Below are 17,837 nucleotides of genomic sequence, written 5' to 3' on the forward strand. Positions count from 1 at the left end.
AATGTAATAAGGGTTAATGGAGAGACAGTTTCTATAAGCAACACCAGAATGTTTCCTTCCTGCCTTCTTAACAGGATTAAGCCAGTAATTTCTTCTAACAACCAGTTCTCTGAACTGCTTAGAATGTTAACAACCGGTTCTAGTGAATAGGTGTGAACTGGTAGAATCCCACCCCTGCCCTTGGTTAAGTGAATCACCACAATTGTTAAGTTAGTACTACAGTTGTTAAGTAAATGTGGCTTTCCTACTGACTTTGCTTGACAGAAGATCATAAAAGATGATCACATGACCCCAGGACACGGCAACAGTCATAAATATGAGTCATGTGCCAAGCATCTCAATTTTGATCCCATGAGCAAAGGGATGCTGCATTGGTCATAAATGTGAAAAGCAGTCATAAGTTGCTATTTTTATGCAACTTTGAACAGTCGCTAAACAAACTGTTAACTCAAGGACTCCCTAAAAGTTAAGGAGATGGCTTCTGTTCTAAGGTAAAGTATTTTGGTTCAAAGAAATTTGGTAGCTAAATTCAGCAGCTAAAAATTTCTATTTAAGCAAGACAATTTGAAATGTTCAAACACATGGACATCTTTATGAACTTAAATCCTATATTTACAAGACAATGAATTAAAGAGTTAACAAATGGTGCTGGTAGCTGTACATTAAACCCTGAAACTAATTAAAGTATAATTTTGTACTCAAATTATTTTAAGACAAATACAATCTCATTATCTCAATGAACTAAGGCATTAGGATTTTTAAGTCTTTTGAAATATCTGAACGTAGTTTTAAAACAAACAGCATTATTAATTGCATGGAGTTATTTTATAATTTTTTAAATTAAAAAAATAAATAAAATGAGACCACTGCTACTTTCAAATAAGCGCAATGTTGAGAATATTAACATGTATTTTACATTTCAGTGGTAGGAAATCAAATAAAAATAATCTAGTGCGATGAATGGCTAAAGCAAAAGAATGATTTTGCCTCTCCATATTAATATTCCTGTTACAAAAATCTGTGGTGTATCCCACACATCTGTCAAACACATATAATTTTGTGAAGAATGATTTTTCCAACTCTTGTTTGCAACCCTTACACTTCCAATTTATGTTTGTGAACAGATGATATAAAGAGAAATATGGAAAATACTGAAACAAAACATATCTCAAACAGCCTTGTTCACTAGAAATTATGCCTTGTTGTTGTGATGGAGACATTATGAGAACTCTTGTATTTCAGACAAGGGTCTCCTATAGTTTTGTTTCTATGTGCAGATTTTGTGTTGTTCTGCTTTGTATTTATTAATACTAAATATAAATTTTATCTTGCTTACCATAAAGAGGTAAATTTATCAGTGCATTTGTTCCTTGCATATATTCTATATAATCATGTATAGGTTAAGAGAATTGAAAAGTTTACATATCTTACATTTTCAGAACGCTGAAGGACAAAATAAGTATCTTGTCAAGAGGTATACCATATCCTGGACCTCGCAGTGTGTCCCACGTACTTGAAAAAAATGTTGTATTTGTGAAAATCTCTTCAGATCCATTTGCATCCCTAATATTTTTATGTATTTTTATGTATCAGACATATTCTTTTTATTTACAATGGACTTCCAATTGTTGTTAGATTGTCTATGCACACCTGTTCATTAAAAACATTTTTAGATAATTAAAAGAGAGCTCGTTTTAAAAAACACTGAAGTAGAATACCCATAGATATTCTGACATAATTAATTAAATTAACTACTATTATTGTCATGGTGGCGCAGTGGTTAGAATGCAGTATTGCAGACTACTTCTGCTGACTGTTGGCTGCCAGAAGTTTGGCAGTTCAAGTCTCACCAGACTCAAGGTTGACTTGCATCCTTCCAAGGTCAGTAAAATGAGGACCCAAATTGTTTTATATATATATATATATATATATATATATATATATATATATATATATATATATATATATATATATATATATATATATATGCTGACTCTGTAAACCACTTAGAGAGGGTTGTAAAGCACTGTAAAGCAGTGTATAAGTCTATGTGCTATTGCTACTACTGGAACTCTGAGAGGTTTACAACTCATTTAAAACATGAAAAATATAACAATTAAAACAATAAGAACAAAATAAAAGCAGAGAAAACAGGATAATGGGTGGAAACATTAAAAGAAAACAATCTTAAGTTGAAAGGAAAGTTCAAAGACATTCGGATCTCACAAGGAACCTCATTCCAAAGGGCAAGTGCTGCCATAGAGAAGATGTGTGGCATTGCTTAGGTGAAGGACTCCAGAGTGTGCCAGCTCTGGTCAAGCAGATACTGTTCCAAACTAGCAGGCTCGTAAGCCTGCAAACCTGACTGGCCGTTCCACAAGCAGGCTCGTAATCCTGCACATTTGATTGGTCTGTTGACAGCGAGTCGTGACAGCGGTCATTCTGGACTGGTCTGATTGGCTAGTTAACGGGCTGCCGCGATTGGACGCTCCAAGCGCGGCAAACTTAAACCATTGGACGCTTTGACAGCAGCCAGTTCTATAAAAGGAGCTGCTGTTGCTATTCTCGTTGCTCTGTTCCTGAAGTCACAAATAAAGAGTTGGAGTCACTAATCGATGTCTCATCTCCGTTATTGTGCCCACTCTCCGAGATAGAACACTGGCGACGAGGATGGGATGCGGAGACGATAAGAGCTGACTGAAACACTCGCAAAGTATTGGCAGAGCACGTGGCTGACAACGCGCAGAAAACGGCAGAATGACCAGCAGCGCAATACCACCCGCTCCGTTTGATCCAGCCAACGAAGATTGGGACTCGTATATGGACAGGTTCCAAATGTTCCTGGAAACCAATAATCTGAAGGATGCTACGCCTGGAAAAAAACGCGCGGTGTTCCTAACGCATTGCGGACCCGCCGTTTTCAAAATGGCAAAGGCGCTAGCGAAACCAGCTGAAGTCAAAACTATGGATTGGGACACCCTCGCTCCCATTCTCAGGGCTCATTACGCCCCAGCGGTTCCAACCCTCATCAGAAGACACGAGTTTTATCAGAGGGACCAACGGGAAAGCAAGAGCATCGGGGACTTTGTAGCTGACCTAAGAAATTTGGGTGGACTATGTGGCTTCGCGAATCTGGAAGAAGCCATGAGGGATCGGATTGTCCTGGGTCTAAGAGACCTCACCATCCAAAGCAAGATTATGGCAAAAGGGGATATCGCCCTCGCAGATGCCATAGCGGATGCTACTGCAGCAGAAGCAACCAGGAAGTCAGCGGCTCGAATGCGCCGAGCAAATGGATCCAGCCGCCAACTCGCCAGCGACATCCCAACACCCACAGAGAGACACACAACAACAGCCCACCATGAAGACATCGAGTCTTCATCAGAAGGAGAAGAGGAAGAAGTCAATAGACTCAGATCAGAGCGCGACCAGCGAGACCAGCGAGGTCGTAAACCCAACTTCCAGTGCGCCGGATGCGGGGGAAACCACCCACGAGCAGATTGCAGGTTCCTAGACGCCATCTGTCGTACCTGTGATAAAAGGGGCCACATCGCCAAGGTCTGCAGAAGTAAACGAGTATCCAGCCCCAAGAGGAACGAAAATACCTTCCGGCAGACAGCGGGCAACCACCCATCAAATCGGGACCGCCCAAACACCCAGTGGAGCCCATACAACAGAAACCGAATGCTTGCCACCAATACCAGACGAGATGAGGCACATCAGACCGTCATCATCGGCCACGCCTCATCAGTAGATGCAAAAAAATCTGGGTAAGGGTCACTATCGAAGACAGACCGTGCATCATGGAAGTCGACTCCGGGTCATCCCTATCAATGGTCTCCTGGAAAACTCTCAAGCAACTGATTCCTGACATCCGCCGCCAGGATCTCCGCACCCAGAGACTCATATTAAAGGACTACCAAGGCAATCGAATCCCGGTTCCTGGTTCCAGTCACGTCCAGGTCTCGTTTAAAGACCACACCGCAACTCTACCTCTCACCATCATTGACAGAGACTGACCCAGTTTATTGGGATTACAGTGGTTCGCGCCATTAGGAATCGAATTGGCAGGCATCAACCAGACTGTAAGCGAAGACTGGGAGGCGGCCCTCATCCGGGATTTCCAAGACGTTTTCACCGAGCAATTAGGCAAGTACAAGGGGTCCCCCATTTCGTTTAATCTCTGCCCTGATATCGCACCCATCCGTCTAAAGCCACGCCGAGTTCCATTTGCCCTCAAACTGAAAATTGACGAACAATTGGACAAATTAATAGCACAGGGCGTGTTAGAACCCATCGACCACGCCCGGTGGGAGACCCCAATAGTAACCCCCATAAAACCTGACGGATCCCTGAGAATTTGTGGGGATTACAAGGCCACCCTGAATCACGCGCTTCAACAGAGCGCCTATCCAGTACCCATGGTCCAACACCTTCTTCACTCGCTCGGGGGCGGAAAAGTATTCGCTAAGTTTGACCTAGCCCAAGCGTATCAGCAGCTGCCAGTAGACGCAAAGACCGCTGAAGCCCAGACTATAGTCACGCACAGGGGTGCGTTCAAATGTAATAGACTCCAGTTCGGAGTAAGCGTAGCACCTGGCATTTTTCAAAGTTTGATGGAAAGGTTGCTACAGGGCATAAAAGGAGTTGTACCCTATTTCGATGATGTATTGATAGTCAATTAGAAAAACGCCTAAGAACTGTCCTACAAAAGTTCCAGGACGCAGGACTCAAAGTCAAGAAGGACAAGTGCCAATTATGCACTGAGAGGGTTGAATTTCTTGGTTACCTTCTTGACAAGCAAGGTATTCACCCTACCGAAAAGAAATTAGCAGCTATTAAAAATGCTCCAAGACCCAGAAACAAGACAGACCTCCAAGCCTTCCTGGGCCTCATTAACTTTTATAACATCTTCCTACCCCAGAAGGCGACTGTTGCTGAATCCCTGCATAGGCTCCTCGACAAGAAGGCTTCCTGGCTTTGGGGACGTCGAGAGGAGCAAGCTTTCCAACAAGTCAAAGACCTTCTCACATCTGATGCAATGTTAATCCAATATAACGAGACACTACCCTTGACTGTGACTTGTGACGCTTCACCTTTTGGAGTAGGAGCCATCCTGAGCCACGTTCTACCAAACGGTATGGAGGCGCCTATCGCATTCTTTTCAAGAAGTTTGTCAAAAACTGAAAGGAACTATAGTCAATTAGATAAAGAAGCCCTTGCTATTGTATCCGCAATTAAAAGGTTCCACGAATACGTATATGGACGATCCTTTTCCATAATCACAGACCACAAGCCATTGCTTGGCATTCTAGCAGGGGATAAACCAACTCCCCACATCCTATCACCAAGAATGACACGATGGTCGGAGTTCTTAGCCACGTACGACTACCAATTAAGACATCGACTGGGGAAAGCCATTCCCCATGCTGACGCCTTAAGCCGTTCACCATTGCCAGAGTTCCTAGATGACCCAGCTCCTACACTTTCCACGCTACAAATAGAGATGCTTCCCTCACCTCCACTAACTGCGCAGGATATCGCATTAGAAATAAAAAAAGACCCTTGTCTGGCGCAAGTCCTCAGCTGGGTGGAGAGGGGATGGCCAGAAATCGAACCCAACGACAAGTTCAAACCCTTCAAAAACAGACAGACAGAACTTTTCTCCCAAAAGGGGTGCGTGTTATGGGGAGACCGAGTAGCCATTCCAGAAAAACTTCAACGCCGAGTCCTGAAGGTGCTGCACGATGAACACCCGGGCATCGTACGAATGAAAGCACTGGCAAGGAGCTACGCATGGTGGCCAGGTATGGACAGACAAATCGAAGCCTGGGTTGCCACCTGTAGCAAATGCCAAGAAACACGCGCAGCTCCACCAAAAGCACCCCCAACGGAATGGGAAACGCCCAGGGGTCCATGGTCCCGCATCCACATCGATTTTGCGGGACCTACAAAAGGACATACTTTTCTAATAACAGTAGACGCCTACTCGAACTGGCTCGAGGTGAACAAGATGAAGACCACCACCACAGAAGCAGTCATCAAAAAACTAAACAGGCTGTTTGCAACACACGGATTTCCAGATGTCCTGGTCTCCGACAATGGCCCGCAGTTTACCGCCTTGGCGTTTAAACAATACCTAGCGGACCAGGGGATACGTCACGCCCTGACATCACCAGCTCACCCGGCGGCCAATGGCAGGGCTGAACGAATGGTTCAGTTTACTAAAACAACCCTACACAAAATGGACCAAGGAAACATTCACGACAGAGTCACCAGAATGCTCCTTCTCCAACATATTACACCGAACAGCACCACAAACAAAAGCCCAGCCGAACTTCTGATGGGCAGAAAACTTAGATCACACCTGGACCGCCTACACCCTGCTTACACCCCAGAAAAGCCCCTGGGTTCCAGCAGCAAACATCATAAATTCAAGGTAGGAGACCTCGTATTCGCTAAGAATTTTACAGGTGACCCATTGTGGGTCCCTGCCAAGATAACACAAATCACGGGGCCCCGTTCCTACCGATTAGAAACCACAGATGGAAGATTGTGGAAATGCCACATCGACCAGCTGCGTTCAAGGCTGATAACTACCCCCTCTACGAACTCTGAAATCGGAACCAGAGGGGGAAGGGAAACCGAGGATTTTGAAAACGAAATTATACCTGCTCCAAGACACGCAAGCCCGCAGTTTGCACAACCAAGCCCAGCATACTCACCTGAAGGAGAGGACCCGTGGCAGATGATCGCTTCCCCAGGCAACAGCAGCCGAGCGGGGTCAGCAAATTCGGAGGACCCAGACGACAGGGACGAGGGTAACGTTGAAGGCATCCCTGAGTCACCTCCAAGGATACCCAGCATAGAAGCCAGGTCACCGTTAAACAACCCACCAGAACCAGAATCCGAGCTAAGGCAGGTTGAACAGCACAAATCAGGTAGACAGGTGCGAAGACCTGCCTACCTGTGCGAATACATCACCCCACCCCTGAGACGGAACCTAGAGGGGAGGAGTGTTCCGAACTAGCAGGCTCGTAAGCCTGCAAACCTGACTGGCCGTTCCACAAGCAGGCTTGTAAGCCTGCACATTTGATTGGTCCGTTGACAGCGAGTCGTGATTGGTCATTCTGGACTGGTCTGATTGGCTAGTTAACGGGCTGCCGCGATTGGACGCTCCAAGCGCGGCAAACTTAAACCATTGGACGCTTTGACAGCAGCCAGCTCTATAAAAGGAGCTGCTGTTGCTATTCTCGTTGCTCTGTTCCTGAAGTCACAAATAAAGAGTTGGAGTCACTAATCGATGTCTCGTCTCTGTTATTGCGCCCACTCTCCAAGATAGAACAGATACTATGAGAGACAGGTGGTTCCTTGTGTAACCAAGCATTATGCCATATAGGGCTTTATAGCTATCAATCAGCATCTTGAATCATACCTGGAAGCAAACTGGCAACCATTACACCTCACAAAGCAGAAGTGTCACAGGGGCACATTGAGGCCATCTGCTTACACCACTGCATGCTGGATCAGTTGAAGCTTCCATGTGGCCTTCAAGAGCAGCACCATAAGTGATGGTATGTCAAATTATATATGACTAATTTTAAACATCCAATGGGAGGGAAGCCCTGCCACTTCCTGGGTAAACCTAGAGCAAGATGAGAAAATTTCTGTGTCTAGGATCACATGAAAAGCTTTCACTGTAATCTCAGGGAGTTCATGTAATATAAAAACTGGTTTTAACAAAAGGGGTTTGTTTGTGTGTGTTCTTTTTCACTGCCCAAACTCAACAATTGTGCTGTTTCTATTTGGCAAATAATTTGAGATGAGACTCTGGAGACTACAAACACTGAATAAAAGGTCTATACATGCCCAAGATCTAATCTGCATCAGTTTATCTGCATTTATAATTAATTTAATACTTGTAATAATCTATAGAGTAGTTTCTACAAGAATTTCCTTTCCCTAAAGCTTAAGACATAAGAAAATTATTGGAAAACAACAACAACAAAGTCTTTATTTTCTATGTGATTTTTAAGGTTTGTTCTTTATCTCTAGAGATACTTATTATGGTGAATCAAAGATGAAAATGTATAATTATTCCCATTAGCACATCCAGATCTTATTCCCGGTTGGAAAATTACAACCAGATCAACATGTTAGATATGCAGGCATCGCTCTGTAAAATTTAGCTCCTAAAATAACCAGTAATTGTTAAAGCAACTACAGGTAATCCTTGACTTACGACCCCCCAAATTTTAGTTGCTAAGCAAGGCAGTTGTGTCCCACTTTACAACTTTTTCCACACACAGTTGGTAAATGAATCACTCCATGTTGTGAATCATGATAGTGAACCTGGATTTTCCCATTGCCTTTGGTTCTTGAAAGTCATCTGGGAAGGTTACAAAAATGATCACCATAAAATTGGCATAAATGCATGCCAGTTGCAAAGCATCTGAATTTTGATCATATGACTCTGGGGATGCTGCAAAAGTTGTAAGTAAGAAAACCAGTCATACGTCTTTTTTTTAAGTGCCATTATCTATGTGTTATTATTATTGTTATGGTTGGTTGCATAGTTAGACTAGATTTGGGAATTTTATTGACTTAGCTAGTTATGTCTCTTTTCTGTTTTTCATTTGGTCATTCTTGTAGGCCAGTTTGGTCTCTCCAATATTCAATAAACCTTAGTGGTGTACTAACTTTAATGTAACTTTTTCACTGTCCTTCAGATGCTCTTCCAATGCTTTTTTACTTCTTCAAATATCTGGTGTACTTGCTACATTCAATGGCTATTGAATGAGTCTTCTAGTAACAGAATCAATATGCTATTGAAGACCTGGCCATGGCTAAGAAAGTTGTTTACACATAAACATAAACAAGGACAAGTGTTTTTTATCAGGGCAACCTGGCCTACCCAATATGGGATGAAGCATACTTCTGTTTTCACCTTTCAGCTCCAATCAAGCAGCCTTCGCAGGTAGTCGCTTTCCCGACAAACTATTTTTGTGTTAAATATTTATTTATTGATTGATTGATTGATTGGTAAATATAAATTTAACATAAATAAGGACAGGTGGAAAACAGATGGAAAGCAGGAGAATCAACCAATCATGGTAACACTATCCAAAAAGAACACCTGTTTAGCATCACTGCCAAAGTTGGAAATCTAGACAGCAATTTCTTAAGCCAGCTTCATTTCTGGCTGATTTCAGCATGAAAACAAGCAGCTTAAAGATGCTGATTAGAATTGATTTTTGTACAACCATTAGTTCAGGATGTGACCCCTTTGGATCATCTGCAGAAAAATACGTCATTAATAAATTCTTTGCTTTCTTCCTCCCCCAATACACAGTCAAAAAAAATGCAGCTAGTTGAGTTATTCCAGTTCTATCTCTTTCAACTTCAAAGACTAGCATATGCTGCTGTAATGGACATATAGTAGTCCCCGTGGACTACTATATTCACTATTTAGAAATTGTAATTGTACAGTACTTACTTTATCATGTGAATAATTGTGCCTCTTGGTGGAATACATTTCTTAAAACCATACTTCAATATGAATTCATCTAGCAAACCTGAATAGACATATTATTTTTACACTCAATATCTGTGTACATAATAATACCTACATATTTATTTTTCTAAACTTTGCTAAAGCTTCCAATATATAAGTTTTGGACAACTAGCAGTCCACAAAGTTAGTTACAAGTGTCCTTGAATTGCTTAAGATCATCCTAACAAAAAAAAAAAAAAAAGGTTGGCTAAGCCTTTGGGTAGGCTTGCCATACTAAAGGATGAAAATAGAAAAACAAATATAGATATCCTTGATAATTGATCTCCCTGTGAAAAAATGACCCCATTCATATTCTGATGCTATGGCCCCACATATCTCTGGGCCATAGCTACCACAATTTATTCAAGAATATATATTTACCAATCTCTGTAATATGCAAGTAAAGCTTGAAGCTACTAGACAATGTGTAGTTATCTGCAGTGAAACCTAATACAAAAATAGTTAGAAATGCTTAATATTCTTCCTATAACTCACATTAGCTGTTCAATATCTTTTAATAGCTCTTCTTAACTTGATTCTGCAGTTGTGTTAAGACTACAATGCCCATGATAGCCTGGAATTCAGGGACTTGGAATTTAAATACATCTGAAGGACATGTTATGTTAGTGAATCGAATTTGACTTGATAAACCACCACATGCCCTAACATAAATTAATAGCACACAGAGAGCATAATTAAACCTTGATAATTTTGATTTATTTTATAATGATACCTTAACTGGTGATTATTACAATACAAGCTTCTGGATTTAATTCAGAGCTGTCACATGTGGAATTTCATTCAGGTAATGCTCCTATTTTTGAAGGGCAAACTAAAATATCACTGATGAGTCCTTCCTTTTAGACTTCTAAAAATCTTTTCAAAACTGTTCAAAACCGCTTCATTAAGTTTTTCCTTGTTCAATATTTAAAGTCTAGGACTTACAGTACAGTTTAATACATTTCCTACTTGGTGTCATTTATAGATCCAAGAACCTTTTCCCAACAGGGTTAAAGAAAGCTCAAAAGATCATTAAAAAGAAAAGAAAAAGAGAGGCTAAGTTATCTCTTGTAAAAGTTCATTGTCTTCATGGATTAGAAGAAGCAACCTGAATCTCTTTGTCTAACAATCCTGTTATCTGGCATAAGCCCCATTGCACAGAGTGAAAACCTACTTTCACAAAAAGTTATGCTGTGTTGAACTCTACCTATCTATAGAAAAGAACAAAAGTAGTTCCACAGCAGCATTTCATTTTATTTTTATCTTATCTTATCTCAAAGTCTTTCAGTTATTTAATTAGCAATTTTCGGGACACATAAAGCAGTTCTCCCATGCTAAACCAAGTCACGTTTGATCTTGTTCCTCACCACCTGATTAAATCATATTCCAGAAAGAGCAAGGAAAATTAAGAGAAGGCAGGGATTACCAGGACTCACCTTGCCAGTGATGCTTGTAATCGCACATGCGTGATAGAGCAATCATCATGGCACAATACAGAGGTAGAATTGCTGCACAGAGCCGCCAGCTTTTCCCACGACCATTTTCAGTGAAGCAGTGCAGCTTGCCAGCCAAGTAGAAAGTGGTAAAGCCAAGGCCTGAAAATGCAACTGCCAAAGAAAGAAGAGAACAGGGAACCAGGAGGTAAAGTAGCATAGCAGAATGCCACAATGCCAGAGAACATAGCTCATTGTTGTAGAAAACAAGCTTTACAAATGACATGAGCAATTATTCTGTGCCATTAACTAGATATTCTATCTAGGCATTTCTCTATAACTTTGACCTGAAATGAAAAGACATGAGCTCTATTTTGCTCTCCTGTAATTTAATTTTTTTAAAAAAAATCACATTCAGTTCAAGTTTAGCTCCTAATGCTGGCCCACTTCATTTCTTTAACACATTGCAAATAACACCATTTCAGATTATACTGTCATTTTGCAACCCAAAGCCTGCAAGCTATTGTGTGCAATTATCAAAGAATTGCTTTTGATTTTTAATAATGAAAAAAAAAGATTATCCTTTTGCAAGAAAAGCAAGGAAGTGAGATGAAAGTCATATGCTATATTAAATTATAATTGGATCCTCCTGTGACCAATATTGGATTTAACCATGATGCAGCTGTGATTTAATTATGTTCCAAAATATTCTACTCATAACTGTGTTGGGGAGGCGGTTAGAAACAGCAACAATCACAAATCCCATTTCTGAAAGGGAGATGACAGGAATCTTTTTTTAAAAAAAAAATGGTCTACAACTAATCAGTGATAAATCAACAGGGATGTTTGTCCTGCTATATATGCAAAAGATGCTAGCTTCTGATCTCCTATTAGAACACAGAATAAGTACATGTTGCAATATCTATAATTTCAAACTTATGCTGCAGAGAGTTAATTGATCTGGAACTAAGATTGTCCAGTCATATTTTCTCAAACATTAATTTGCTTGATAATTTAGTGTAGTGCCCATATATACATATACACATATATGCTAAGATATGTTTTTTGGAGAACAAGGCAGAGAATACATATTGAGGAATACATATGGAGATTAATAACTAGCATAGGAAATGCATTTGTTAACCAACTCCGATTTAGAAATCTATTGATATTTAACCCAAATACTATTTCTTCTGATTGTAATTTACAGTTTGCTGAATTCACTAAAACATTACTGAAATAAGATTGAGAATTCCCAAAGACATTTAAAATATTAGCCTTAAAACAGCCAACAATTTTCATTTTCCATGAGATATGCCAGATATTATCCATTAAAAAAATAACATCAATGCAGAATTACAGCTGGTAGATTATTGGTAATGACCTCCATAGAGAAGGGTGTCAAACTGGATTTCTTCAAGGCCGGATCAGCATTGTAGTTTTCCTCTGTGGGCCGGCAGCAGATGTGGGGGAGGACAAATGTTCCCTGCAGCACCCTGCTGGTCAAAACAGGGCATGGACTTCCTGCGCACAGACCCCCTGTGCCTCATTTTTGCCCTCCATGGCCTCCTGCAGCACTCTACTGGCTGAAAATGGGCCATGTGACCTGATTTTCTGCCTGTTTGGGGCTCATTTTTCACCCTGCTTTGGACCCGTTTTCCTGCCCGTTTTTGGCCTGTTTGGGCCCATTTTTTAGCTAATTTTTGGCCAGTTTTTGGCTGGCAGAGTGCTGCAGGAGGCCATGGAGGGTGAAAACGAGTTGCAGGGGATATGCCCATGGCCCATTTTAGCTGCCAGAGACACCATGGGCCAATCCTTTGATATTTTCAGGTGGGCCCTACAGGCCGGATTTAAGCACACCTTAAGTTTGAGTCTGACACCCTTGCTGTAGAACATACGTTACATTACTTTCATTAGGGACCTTGTAAGATATTCTGTCATAAATGAATTCCAAATAACTGTGTAGAAGTAAGGTTTTCACCAGGGGTTGGTGAGCAGATGTCAGACAAAAGAACATTCTTGAAGGAAAATAATGTTTAGTGAATTACTGCCACAGCAGTTATGGTGTGTCACAGCAGCCATCTATCCAAATGCAGACTGAGGTGAATATTTTCCTCCAGATGTGCCCTGCCCCTCCAGATTATTTTAGTTATTATTAGGGGTTAATGATTGCTTCCAAACATGCAATAGGCTGAAGTATCTATTTGATTTTCTAGGCATGCCCATAAAACACAGGTGGACACTCATAGGCATGCACTCCAGTGCATCCAAACTTTAAAATAATATTTAGCTTATCTACCGTGTTTCTCATATAATAAGGCCAGGTCTTATTTTTTTTTTGAGCCCCGAAAAAATGGCTAGGCCGTCTTTTCGGGGGTGACTTAATTCTCCCCCCCTTGCATCTTTGGGCGGGCGGGCAGCGACGGCTTGGATGTTGACCTTGGCGTTGGTGGGGCACTTCATATCGGGGTCAACGCAGGCAGCACCATATCCGGGTGTGCAACAAAAGTACTTCCTAATGGCAAGCCCCCCCACCATTCCCCCCCATTTCGCATGTTTTAATATAGGCCTTAATTTGGGGGGAGGGGCTTAATTTCATTTCATGCCTATAAAACATGCTGGGACTTCCTATTGGGGGAGGCCGTATTGTTGGAGAAACAGGGTATCTATCTATCTATCTATCTATCTATCTATCTATCTATCTATCTATCTATCTATCTATCTATCTATCACTAGCTAGCTATCTCTGTCTGTCTCAAATCATTTTAGAAATGTATAAGGCTGCCCAACTCTATAATAACTCTACCATTCAATAGAAAAATAAAATAACTATCACTCACACTAAGTAGCATTATACTCTAAATGATACCCACATCGTGAAAGAGGGAAACCTTTCTCCTGGTTCCCCAAAGTCTTCTATAAATAATAAGATCTTGACAGTTTTTATTAACACCCTCAGAGTTGGTGCTGATCTAATCTTAGATAGAACACTATTTCAAAGGAATAGAAGAAATATAAAGATCCCAAATGAAAGAGAGAATAGACAGTTAATATGGTATGTGTGTTTGTGTATTTGTGCGCACACACACACAATTACATTTACCCATTACATTTAGAGGTCACTAAAAACCAAATGACTCTAGCATGCTTACATTTTAAAATTATAAACAATAAAATAAAAAGGTAATGAATATCTAGAATAACACAACACAGCACCCTCAAAACTGATAGTTCAGCAACCATTATAACCCCAGGTCTGGAAAGCACAGCCAAGTTTTTACAGAATACATAGAGTACAAATGAGGGGAAGACATATAGATCCTTTGGGGAATGTTGTTCCAGAGGGGAGGCAAAGGTGAAATAATACCTTTACTTTCATTTAAAAGTTGGTATTTGAAGGGCATCAAGGACCATGCCTACTAACATGTTGATGATTTATGAGTACCATGTTGCTTAAGCCTTCTCTGATAATACCAAAAGAGTCCTGGAACAGGAGCCATCCATGAGACTTGCCTTCAGATTCCAATCTCAAAATCTTGGCTCACTTTAGAGCATTTATATAGATACCTAATTTAAAAATATATTTCATAAAGGATGCTCTGAATGGATGCCCTGTGTGAAGTAGTTATAAGTAACAATGAAGCATATTATTCAGCCAAAGAAAATGTGTACCATAATAACAAACTGTTTAGTGAATGGGTTTACTCAATGTCCTTGCTTCTGACTCAGTTTATTTCAGGAAGTTCTTTAAAACAACAACAATGTTTATACTGTACTTTTTAACCAAGTCAGAAGCATAAACCTCAATAGATAAGTCTATTCTCCTGAGAGTGACTCATAAGTATGTCCAAAGTTTATAAATCTTGCAGTTAACCATCCAGGATTTCTGATGTACTGATCCCTTTTCCCACATAGATAAAACTGCAAAGCATTTCTAGCTTTATGTTTCCTTTTGTAAAGCATCTACAGGTGTCCATTTGACACAGAGAAAGAATTGGCAGATCCAATTTGGGTCTTTTTACAACCTGGTGTCCTTCTATACGAGACAGCTAAAATAATCATGGCTAGTCATCATTTTTCTGGTCAGTTCTACCAAACAAAATGGTTGTTGGAGAAAGGCTAGAACCTGGGAATGTAAAAATAAATGCATTAGGGTTTTTTCCCCCAACATAAAATGCCTTAATAGATTCTTTCAGAAGACAAATGGCCATAACAATTAGACACCACTGGCATTCTTAATTTTTGCAGGAATTATTAAACAACATTAGTGTAACCAGTTCAGGACTGGTTACACTAAGAATAAAGTTATGTCAGAGGTAAAAAAAATATAACTGTAATGTAAATATAAGCTATACATTGTAAGTATAGTACCTGTCCATGCTGATTCAAAAAAGCTTAAGAAAGACTGCATCCATTTATTAAGTTGCAGGGCTGCAGACTAGAATGAAAAGCGAGGGGGGAAGCAGGAAGAAAACAGTGGCAAATTATTTCTGGTGTAATTACTTGCTGATTTCTGCCAAGAAATCAACAAGGGAGATGCACTCCTGTTGTTATCAAAAGTTGAACTCAATTCGAGGGAGATTTTATCTTGTGTTTAAAATTGTTAATATTAGGAAGCAGACATCAAAATCTATAGAACCTACTGATCTGGAGACATTTTTAAAACACACAGAAAATAATATTGGAAAGAACAAAATAAAAGAAGAATCCAGGCATATTTTCATTAATCACACATCCTGAACCTGTTATGGCGACTTATAAGAAGATCTTTTCTAATGTGCAAAAGTGTTCATGAGCTTGTTTATTTATTTTTTCTCTTATAGCAGAAGTCATAACCATTTCCCATTAACTTATTCATGTATAGTAATTCATAAAAAGCCATGAAGGTTTTTCTTTCCAGCTTCAGAATTTTTCTGGCCTTTTTAGAAACAATACAGAATATTGTTGCTTCAGCAATAGTCCAGCACCAATGATAATTAGAATAAAAATAAATTCTTCATTTTTCTTAGAAGAAGAAATAGGAATGTTTTGTTGTGTGCAAGAGTGTATGTGTGATCACCATGTCAAGAGCATATGCCCAAAGGGCAAATTCTGATATGAGAAAAGTGATTTAAAGTCATTGTAATAAACTAAATTGGCTTTTGGAAGGAAATAAAATGAATAAATCATTTCATTTTTTTTAAAGTTAATTATGAATGTCCCCATGCTGCACTTCAAGGAAGTCAATTATAAGTACAGAACTTCCTTGAGCTTTAACTTTTCCAAAAAATGTTCTCTCTGGAGGTTTTATAAAGTACAAGATGTGCTTCTTTTTTCCCTTTCAACAAACACAAAAGATAATATGAACGGGACACAAATTAGCTAATCCACAGGACATATAAACCCTTTTGTGTTAGACTTCAATGTTTAGTGGAAAACCCTCTTGTGGAAAGGAATTTGAAACAAAATAGGATGAATTTTATTAATATTAAGTTAAAACTATCAAGGTGGTCTTGGCTCAGGAATCTTAGGACCATACTTGAGTAGCTTTTTTTTTTCTCACCCTGGAATAAATTTTAAGAAAACCTGTGAAGATAGCATCTGCAGTGGGGAGTCCAAAGGATACAGTTCCTTTCCACAGCATGTGTTGAGCTGACCAAGAACTAATTTCTTAAAATATTTATTGGGAAGGATTAAGTCTTAATCTTTCCAATCTTAGTCCAAAAATATTGCCTGAGTTGCAGTTGTTTTTGCCGTAGCATGTTTGGGGCATAGCCAATTTAATTTTAAGTCAGCGTTATAATAAATTTGTACAACTTACAAATAACAAACTATTGAAGGTTGTTTCAGTATTGGGGTTAAATATCAGTGGTATTGGGGTGTAAATCCCCCTATGCTGCAAGGCTTGTCCTGCAAAGCTGGGCATACTGAATCACCAAAGTTATGATTTAGTAACATTACCCAATAAAGAAGATCTCTTCTTTAGGCCAATTCCAGGTCAGAAAGAAGAATTCTATGTGAGGTGTTTTTTTTTTTTGGAAAATAACAATTCCAAGCTAACGCTAGTTATTGCAAAGTTTATATTTGTAGCCTGCAGAATGTTTCTCCTGTTGACAGGAAAGTAGGCTATGCATGGCCTCAAGTCTTTTTCTTATGCATGTTACACTGTAATTTATATTACAAGCTGTACTCTTTTCTTCTTTAATTAGGCTTGGGTCTATGACCTGCAAAGAAGTTTGATTGACTGGTCTTAGCCTGTTGTGTAAAACCAGCTGCTGTAATTTGCAAACCATGATGTCTACCTTGGTGTTATGACAAAAAGGCCACTGTAGATTATTCTACAGATCAATGATTAAAATAACTCATTATGTAGCACAGCAAATTAACTCACAGTTTTGAATTTTATTTGTTAAGTTGTTTGAAGCTACAAGTTATGTCAAAGATTAGTAATGTCTAGATATGAGGCTAGATGATCCACATTTAGAGGGATAAGACAAATACAGTTGATGCCAGGAAGCAGAACTTTTTTCTGCAGGCCTGGAATAACCCATTGTGCCTTATAGAGAGTACAGCATTTATAGCAACAATTTAGTGAAAGAAATGCATGTACACACATGCATGTTGCCAGAAGTCCTAATCTGAATCTGTCCATCTGAATCTTCCTGGATTCCTTAACATGTAAAATTCAGAATTAAGTGGGTTGTATTTAGGAAGACATAAATGAAATGAAATAATTTCACCAGAAACTGGTGCATGCTTTTAATTTAGATTTAACAAAATGTAAATAAAATCCTAATATAATTTCAATATGACCATTTAATGTGTTCAGTTCTAAGTGGGAAAGCCCTGTGCAAAGTAAGAGACTGTGAAAG

General features: G+C 39.6%; 1 protein-coding gene across 3 annotated transcripts in view; it reads right to left on the reverse strand.

Annotated features, from left to right (window-relative positions):
- Positions 1 to 17,837, reverse strand: part of PLPP4 (phospholipid phosphatase 4) — a 125,001-nt gene that overhangs the window by 4,654 nt on the left and 102,510 nt on the right. For 2 of the 3 annotated variants that reach the window (XM_087964436.1, XM_087964437.1), the window contains exons 6-7: positions 10,990 to 11,160; positions 9,497 to 9,575 (exon numbers count right to left, since the gene is read on the reverse strand). In XM_087964436.1, coding sequence (XP_087820562.1) covers positions 9,497 to 9,575; positions 10,990 to 11,160 — 250 coding nt within the window. The remainder of the gene's footprint in view (positions 1 to 9,496; positions 9,576 to 10,989; positions 11,161 to 17,837) is intronic. The other variant, XM_026668501.2, reaches the window with a different exon arrangement.

This window comes from Notechis scutatus, chromosome 4 (genome assembly GCF_049901735.1).
Source record: "Notechis scutatus isolate UNSWTSFEM ecotype Mainland chromosome 4, rNotScu1.2, whole genome shotgun sequence".
In the NCBI taxonomy this organism is placed as follows: Eukaryota; Metazoa; Chordata; class Lepidosauria; order Squamata; family Elapidae; genus Notechis; species Notechis scutatus.